The sequence below is a fragment of the Mus pahari genome, chromosome 4 (genome assembly GCF_900095145.1).
Source record: "Mus pahari chromosome 4, PAHARI_EIJ_v1.1, whole genome shotgun sequence".
Classification (NCBI taxonomy): Eukaryota; Metazoa; Chordata; class Mammalia; order Rodentia; family Muridae; genus Mus; species Mus pahari.
The window spans coordinates 132,184,348-132,193,652 of NC_034593.1; the positions used below are offsets into that span (position 1 = coordinate 132,184,348).

The window sequence follows — 9,305 nt, forward strand, 5'->3', positions numbered from 1 at the left end:
TACCTGTGTGCTGACATGCTTAACCAGAACAAAAATGGACTAAACTTCTGAATGTTAAGCCAGCTCCAATTAAATGTTTTCCTTCATAAGAGTTGCCTTGGTCATAGTGTATCTTCACAGCAATAGAACACTAAGACCATCTCAATTATTTAATTTTTTTTCTAAATATTGCCATTATATCTATGGTGAAAGTATAGGGATGTGCACTTCATATGCTCATCAGAAATCTTAACCTCACACTTTTGGCTGTCAAATTGGTAGTTATGAAAGGGACATACAGAATGTTTCTTGTGAATGGCCCATCTCATTGCTTTAGGAATTCTAATAGTGTTATTTAGAAATGATTAACTATTTATGATGTGCAAGTTGCATGAATTCTTTTAATTTGCACAACTGTGGCCCACCAGGTTCTATACACATCATCTTCCCTGAGGGTTTGTTCAAACACATGTTGCTGTACTCCACCTCTGGATTTCCTGATTCTGCAGGGATCAGAAAGTTTGTATTTCTAAGACATTCCCAAGTGGTGCACTGCTGGCCAGGGAGCCGTTTCAGAACTACCGCATGCTTCACACCAGAGAGGCCGGCCCGTCAATCTGCATATTACTTGTGAAAACAAACAAACAAACAAACAAACAGGAATTAAGATCATATAATCTGCCTAAGACACAGGTGGTAATAATGCTAGGTTTAAAAATTTTTTTTTGATTCTATAGTCTATATAGTATTGCAAAGTCTATAGTCTTACTTTGTGCTGAGTGGTTTTAGCACCAACCTATTCTGTCTAGACAGAATAGCAGTAGTGCTATGCTGTAGCAACAACAGTTCGGGTGGATCCTACTAATAAGGCAGGTCTCTATGACTCCCAGTGTTAGGTTCCAAATATATTAAAAGGTGGATGCTGTGATATGGTCCTAATCAAAGCCAGAGTGTAGGGGAGAATAATATACTCCCAAGAGAAACTCCCTTATGCAGATAGAAATGGACAAGGGCAGCGTCGTTACAAAGGATGTGGGACAAAGGGAACCCTGATGACATGCCTGCAGTGTCCACTTACGACATTTATTTTTGTTGATGTTTACTTTTGAGAGTGTTTTAATTACATTTCTCCTCTCCCTTTCTTTCCTCCAAACCTCCCATAAACCCCTCTTCTTCACCATTCATATCCTCTTTTTTTAATCAATTGTTACTAATGCAGTGTATATGTATATATATATGCATATATATATGCATTGGTACACACACACCTATATATCCCCAAGTATAACATGCTGACTCCTTAGTGTCACACGTATTTTCAGGGCTGACCACTGAGCATGGAACAACCCCTGAGTGTGCTCCTTCCTGAGGCCCACCTCTCCCTTCCCCTGCTTCACTTGCTTGCTTCTGGCTCTTTGTCTAGGGTTGAGGCCTTGTGGGCTGTCCCCAGTTCAGCATATCTGCCATATTGGTGACCATATGGGCAGTCATATTGGTGAGACTTTATGATATAGTTTCTGATGTTACTATGAGACACAGTCTCACAGCAAATTTCCTGATCCTCTGGCTCTTACAATCTTCCTGCCTCTTCATCTGCAATGTCCCCTGAGCCTCAGGTGTGGGAGTGTTTCATAGATGTATCAGGATGTTTTTTCTTTACTAGCCATTCTGGTGAAGGTGCTCTCCTGGGAGAATAGGTTTGTGTGTGTAAAATTTAAGAGCTTCTTTACTTAGGAGTTGTGGGAGCACTTGGTGCTCTGGCCTCCATCAATCTTAGGCAGTAATGAACAGGCAGTGTGGGTGGGGGTGGGGTGGTATGCAGCAGGTATGAAGGGATAGGTTAGGGCTGTCACTGTGAAATTGCTAAGGCAGGTGACTCTGATTAGTGTGTGTCCTTGTATGGGAGAAAGAATGAAGGAGGTGTGTCACAATGACTGTGTGGAGCTTGGAGGACTTTACATTTTGTTCTTGGCTACTGCATATAGCAGGTTAGCGGGCACATGAGGACTCCAACTCCAGTCCTCAGGCTTGCACAGACATTTCACCAGCCCCTCTGTCTTAGTCAAGTCAGGGTTTCTATTCCTGCACAAACATCATGCCCAAGAAACAGTTGGGGAGGAAAGGGTTTATTCAGTTTACATTTCCACATTGCTGTTCATCACTAAAGGAAGTCGGGACTGGAACTCAAGCAGATCAGAAAGTAGGAGCTGATGCAGAGGCCATAGAGGGATGTTCTTTACTGGCTTGCTTCCCCTGGCCTGCTCAGCCTGCTCACTTATAGAAAGAACCAAGACTACCAGCCCAGAGGTGGCACCACTCACAAGGGGCCCTTCCCCCTTGATCACAAATTGAGAATATGCCTTACAGCTGGAGGCATCTTGTGGAGGCATTTCCCCAATTGAAGCTCCTTTGCAGGACCTCTTCTGTCCTGAGCCATCAATTGCAACTGAGGCTGCACCTTCACCAATGGCCTTCCATGGCCTCTCACAGTGCTGAGCCTCAACTGCTCTTCGTGATCCCTTCATGCCTTCAAAACCAGTACCACCTGGGTGACTCTTACATATTACCAAGTCCAGCCACAGCCCAAGGTACAACCTTGGCTATCTCTGGAACACAGCCTCTGTGCTTTCAGAAAACACTTCCCAGAAGATGTCACCTCAATGATGCTGGTCTCTTCTTAATCACCGCTAATTTCTTAGCTCCAGCTAACCAGCATCAATAGTCCCAATAAGGAAAACATTTCATTTTAGTGGTCTGGTATCTTGTTAATCACAGCTGATTCTTCAGCCCCAGCTAACCAGAACCACAGAATCTTCACAATTCAAAACAGCAATGGCCCTGAAAAGAGTCTTTAATCTTCCCTCTGAAATTTCACAAGTCAGGCCTCCATCTTCTGCACTGTTCCCAACATTATCTTCCAAGCTCCTACACAACATTTGACAGAGCTCTTAACACCGAATAGATCTTTTAGTCCAAAGTTCCAAAGTCCTTCCAGTCCTCCCCAAAACATGATTAGGTTGTCACAGGAATACCCCACTATGTCGGTACCAATTTGTCTTAGTCAGGGTTTCTATTCCTGCACAAACATCATGACCAAGAAGCAGTTGGGGAGGAAAGGGTTTATTCAGCTTACATTTCCACATTGCTGTTCATCACTAAAGGAAGTTGGGACTGGAACTCAAGCAGGTCAGGAAGCAGGAGCTGATGCAGAGTCCATGGACGGATGTTCCTTACTGGCTTGCTTCCCCTGGCCTGCTCAGCCTGCTCTCTTATAGAACCAAGACTACCAGCCCAGAGATGGCACCACCCACAAGGGGCCTCTCCCTCTTGATCACTAATTGAGAAAATGCCTTACAGCTGGATATCATGGAGGCATTTCCCCAACTGAAGCTCCTTTCTCTGTGATAACTCCAGCCTGTGTCAAGTTGACACAAAACTAGCCAGTACACCCTCCATTACTCTTTCATCAGCTAGAGAAAGAGTGCTACTAGGTAACCGAGGAAAGAGTCTGAGTGTGGAGAAGCAACTTGATTTCCGCCAACAACATTCACTACAACCCTCTTCCACACCCACTTCTGTAAAATGCCGTAGAGTCAGCTCTACCAACTTTCAGTCCACTCCTCAGCTTCACTGCCAGTGGCCAGAGAGACATGAGGTAATCAGGGAAGGACTGAGGTGGATGGAGCAGCATCCCCACTAGCAGGTGGAGGGCAGGACTCATCTGTGGACCTAAAAGCACATATAAGGCATGTAGCACTTAAGGAAAGAGCTGGCAGCACAGCGTTCTTCAAAGCAGTTTATTAGTGAAAAACTGGAAACCTAAAAATTCAACAGTAGTTTAACAAAATGTGGCACATATGAGGAAATATCATGCATCCATTAAAAAAGATGTAGACACACATGACACAGCAAGATAGGCATGGGACTGTTGAGTGAAAAAGTTACAAAACAGCATGTACAATTTGATCCTGTTTAAAAAGTCTGTAAGTGTGCAGGGAGCCTGGAGGCCACCTCAGGCACAGCACTTCTCTGATAGTGGAACTGTAGGCCATGGTTTATTTTTAACCTCTAAAATTTTTCTTTTTGTCAGTATATTATGACTTGTATTAATAAAAAAGCATTAACAATTCTTAAAAAGCCTCCTGTTGTAGGAGTTAGACTACAGCTTAGGGACTGAGGTACAGAGGTGTGCATACATTAGTCTAATACTGCTTCACTGGTTTCTCAGGGTGTCTTGAAGCTAAACCCCAGTTCAAAGGCACTGTATGGAAGTATGGTGGTTAGAGCTCACTTTCTTTAGAGCTGTGATCCTCAGCCTGTGTAACACTGTGGCCCTCTAATACAGTTCCTCATGTTGTGGTGACCTCAACCATAACATTATTTTCATTGCTACTTCATAATTGTAATTTCGCATCCTAATGGTGGGTCCACATTCCCAGAATCCTGTCACCCAGGTCCTGCTGTTCTACACAGTCCTTTCCTCGATGCCACCGACTGTACCCTTCTACCCTCAGACCCACGTAGACCTCAGCCAGTGAGGGTGGCGGTAAGGCTAACAGAGGCAAGGGGAAATGTTCAAGTGTTGTCAAGTTGTAGGTGCCTGAGGGTGAATGGTCAGCTCCGTCAGCTCTGCAGTGGTTCTCACAACTGACTACTGCAGGATCATGCAAATGCTTACTGTATAACTGTGGGGCCCTACATCCAGAGTTTGGCTCAGTAGGTTTTGTGGGGGAAGACACAGGTGTTAGCATTTTTTCCCTTTTACCCAACAAGTATTTATTGAGCATATATAAGAGCCAAGCTGTGTGCTAAGAGTAATTTATGATTAACAGAATTATAGTCTCTATCTTAGAAAGGCTACATTCTAAAGCAACAGTTACATGCTAAATAAATAAATTATAAAAATAACAACATAATTACAATTAATAGTTAGAACACAGTAAAGAAAGTAAAATTAAGTTTTTGTCTTAAAATATTTAAAAAGCGGTCACAGGGAAGATTAATGCTACTAATCCACAGGCCCGTGTAGACAAAAGGATAAATAAGGTAGAATATTTGAAAACAGCAATTAGCATTTTCAACTTTGCAGCAATGCTGATACTGCCGGTTTAAAGTCTTGTACTTTACCAACATTCTAATTAGGACAAAGTGGAGAAGGCAGGCGTGAACTTTCCCTAACATCAGTTTTATGATGTGACAGGGAAGCAGAGGGCGTGGGGCAGAGCTGGCTATGAGCCATGCTCCCCTCCACAGCTCTTCACTCTGGCTTGTGCCACTAGGCAGTTCATTGCAAAGTTTCAGGTGCTGGGACTGTGTGACAAAGCAGTCCTCTGTGAGAGCTCTCTGCATAAACAAGTCTGTGCCATCTTCTCTCCTCCTACCTAACACTAGCTTCCTTTTGCTCCTGCTATGAAGGTACTCGACTGGAAGGATGGGCTGTGGCAATCTGGGGATGCTGGCTTAGGCCTTATTTTCCTTGTCCCATTGGAGTGAGGAACATTCTTATTTTAGGAACCTCATCTCCTGCAACATGAATTTTTTTTGGTTAGCACCATGAAAAAATGTTTTAACTATAACCTCGTGAGTCAGATTACTTTAAGGACAAAGGTAGCTAAAATCCACTTCTTTTTCAGTTTGTAGAGGGCCTATAAATATCTCATTTATTATTTCAGGAATATATGCACCCTCCACTCATTACTGTGCTATTGAATTATGCTCAGGGGCCAAGAGTTTATTTAAATAACTTTGAATTACACCACAAATTAACAGGTTTTCTAAGAGTTTTCTTCTATGCGACACAATTTCCTTGGGCCTTTACCTGAGCAAGAACTAAACCCATAACTTTAAGTCAAAATCAAAATTAAAGAAAACACCCAATCAAACAATGAAGCTCATGAAAACAAAAGAACATGCCTAAGGATTACATTGGGTCTAGCACAGACAAAGGTACAAGGAAGGAGCCTTTGCTTTATTAATACTACAGTGTGGATCCTCGTGTATCTAAGTGCGTCTTCAGTAACCAGCACTCCTGCTGGAAGCACAAGGTCCTGCTACAGAGCTTACACAGAGGATGGGAGTGAGTGGGCTCTTCTCGGGTTTAAGGTAGGTGGAGAATGGGCTTCCGGGAGCAAGCACAGCACAGAGGTCAGCCATGTTCCTCACTGCCCATGTGTCAGGGACTGAAAAGGGCATCTGTGCTTACAACATGTTTACTATATGCCAGGTCTTTGAAAAAGCACAAAACACAAAGCAATACTTGTGGAATAGTCTCCTGCTAGGTGACATACTTATCTCCATTTTACTGATTAAAAAATGGCAGCTCTAAATCTGAGTTGAACTCCAGGGAGCCCAGTGTGTGAGGATACAAACCAGAATCAATTCAGTCCATATTTATATTTTCTCCTGCACTGATCTATTTCCCATAAACTTAATTTGCTGAACTTAAGCTGCTGTTTAAAGTCACCCAAAGTTTTATAGTCCCTCAAAACCTAATTTTGGATAAATATAACAGAGGGTGCTTTAGGCTGTAAGACTTCCTTTCTGAGGAAGAAGAAGAACAACAGCCTCATTCACTGGATCCCCTACAACACTAGCATCTCAAGCTGTTTCTGGAGATCCTCAAGTGTGTAACTCAGTCTTACAGAACTAGGAAACTACAGAGGAATTTATCTGACTGCAGACATAGGGGGTACTAATGCTGGGACCAAGAACCAAGTTTTCCATGTTTACCAAGCTCTTAGGGGCTCTTAACACAAACGGATGTTTTAAAGTGCTATTTAAATAGTACTTTAGGGCTCAAAAGTTTACAATACAAGACTCTCTGAGTAAGAGAACTGCACTTTTGTACCGCACTGCTAAGCTACTCTGAACAATTGTATGTTCTATTGGTTCAAGGCCTAAAACAACTTCTTCCTTCTACCTGGGTCAACTTCTGACTTCAGACCCAAACCAGGTAATTCCTAAACACAACACTTCTATTTCTTCCATCACAATACCAATCCTGTTAGAGGTATACTTGGTTGATCAACAAAGTACCTGGTCCTCAATAAATGTCTTTTGAATGGATGGATGAACGATGAATGAGTGAGACATGAAGACCTAACCAAAGGGTTCCTCAATTGGCAATTTGTAGCAAAGTTTGCTGATGGATAGCATGGTCCTCACAGCAGTTCTCTAGTTCTAAATGTGTCCTTAGCAATCTCCAGAGAGTGCACCACATAACCAAAGACACTGCTGAAGACAGACTACAGCCACCGCATGACCATGACTCAGCCTATAATGAAGGCTGTTGCACTAATCTGTATTTTATACACAGTCACTGTTCAACAACAAGTCTTTACTGTAGTGTAGTATCTTTTCAATGGATGCAATTCTGATTGTGCATCAAATTTTGGCAACTAAATAATCTTAAGATTATTCTTAGTGAATGAATTTGTCCCCAGTGTTCTGCAATCTTAACAAAATTATGAAATAAGTTAATACTTTTCAAGACTCAGGTTTAAAAGAAACTATCCAGTAGTGTATTAAACATAAATAAACCAAACCCAACCCAAACCAAGCAAAACTCCAAAGCCAAGAGACCCTAGCAAGGCCTAGTATTTAAGTCATCTGATTCCTATTGGGCAGCAAGGTAAAAAGGAGTTTTTACTTTATTCTTTGGCTATTGCACCTAATAAATGAGTCATGGTATCATGCACAATAAATTTATTTTGCATAAAAGAAAAAGCTTCCTGTTAATGAAAAATTCAGTAGAAAAGAATCCTTTTGATTTTAAGTTGGGGCTCAAAAGTAGAAGTTGCTTGTTAGTAAAACCTCAGTAGAAAGAGAATTGTTTAAGAAAACACTTTTGTCATGAAATTGCTAACATAGATTCTGTAATGAAGGATTAACCATGCAGTTTTATTGGCAGAATGGCCAGTTTCTGATGGCTTATAATTTTTCTTTTTCAGTCTCTTATGACATTAACATTGGAAGATATTTAGACCTGCTTTAGAGTTATTTATATAAATATGGTGTTGTGATGGGTAACCTCTCATGGTCTCCCTGCTTAATTGAGAAGTTCTAAGTAGGTAATTGGCACCTTGCCCTTCTGATTTCCTCTCTCTCCCATTAGCCAGTCAGAGTCCATTCCAACGACACTGAACACAGTGATTACCTACAAAATATAATATTTCCAATTATTAACTATATTAAAATAGGCATATAGCAAATATCAGATTTACATTAAATGTTTCAATTATTCACTATTTAAAGACTTAAAATAACCATTTAGCTGAAAAATTATGGATTTTATCAGTAGCAGTTCTCTATATAAAACTTATATGTGTAAACATTTAAAACATTTCTATTAATCTAATATATAAAATAAAAATTTTAAAATTCAATATTAACAACTGAAATTCATGAAACATTCATAATAAACTCTTTCCAAGTTACCAGCGAGAAATTTACATTTTGCTCTAACATTAGACTAGACGCGCCTGTTTATGATCTAATTTTCTTCCTGGACAGGTATCACTCACCTCATCTGCCAGGAGAGACAGTTCAGTGCTATTTGCAGCGTCGTAGTCATAGAGGACCCTGGCCTTCCTGCTGTTGCTGGACTCTTTAAGGTCATTGAGGTTAGGAGGGCAGGTGATTACTAGGCTGCCCGGTGAAGCCTGAGCAGAAGGACCAATTGCATTGGACAAGGCATACGGCACTGGAGTCCCAGAGGTCTGATTGTTGTTAGAAAGATAATTGGATGGAAAACTGTTGGGGAAAAAAGGAAAGAAAGAAAGAAAGAAAGAAAGAAAGAGAGAGAGAGAGAGAGAGAGAGAGAGAGAGAAACCTTACTTATCTCTTCAAGTGATTAAAGTTCCTCACTCTCACCACTTGGTGTCACCAGTTACCAACTTCCCCATTGGAAAGATGTCCTTCAGTGAGGAAGTATGTGGTCGCCTTTCTTGTCCCTGAAGGCAGTACTCAAATATAAAATCCTTGAAGGTTTACTTCAAAGCTGTCTCTCCCTGCTGACTTAAAGTTAAAGAACATTTTGGCTAACATTCCTCTCTGGGGTGTATATGTGTGGATGTTTATTCTTAAGTGCTGCCAAGAATACATGCGCTATATATATATATCATGAGCTTTGCCTGAGCTTTGCCATAAAACCAATATGTCACATTTTCCTATCAGCCAAGTAACAGCTATGTACTGTCTAACATACTCAGCATTGCTACTTTAAGAATAACCAGTGTCAGCCGGGTGTGGTGGTGCACGCCTTTAATCCCAGCACTTGGGAGGCAGAGGCAGGTGGATTTCTGAGTTCGAGGCCAGCCTGGTCTACA

At 41.5% G+C, this 9,305-nt stretch overlaps 1 protein-coding gene across 5 annotated transcripts in view; it reads right to left on the reverse strand.

Moving 5' to 3' along the window:
• Positions 1 to 215: 215 nt before the first annotated feature.
• Positions 216 to 9,305, reverse strand: part of Sh3glb1 (SH3 domain containing GRB2 like, endophilin B1) — a 37,499-nt gene continuing 28,409 nt past the window's right edge. For 3 of the 5 annotated variants that reach the window (XM_021195852.2, XM_021195853.2, XM_021195850.2), the window contains 2 exons: positions 8,502 to 8,730; positions 3,764 to 8,134 (listed from right to left, as the gene is read on the reverse strand). In XM_021195852.2, the coding sequence (XP_021051511.1) occupies positions 8,027 to 8,134; positions 8,502 to 8,730 (337 nt within the window). In that variant the 3' untranslated portion in view covers positions 3,764 to 8,026. Of the gene's footprint in view, positions 607 to 3,763; positions 8,135 to 8,501; positions 8,731 to 9,305 lie in introns of those variants that run through there. The other 2 variants (XM_021195851.2, XM_029537332.1) reach the window with 2 other exon arrangements.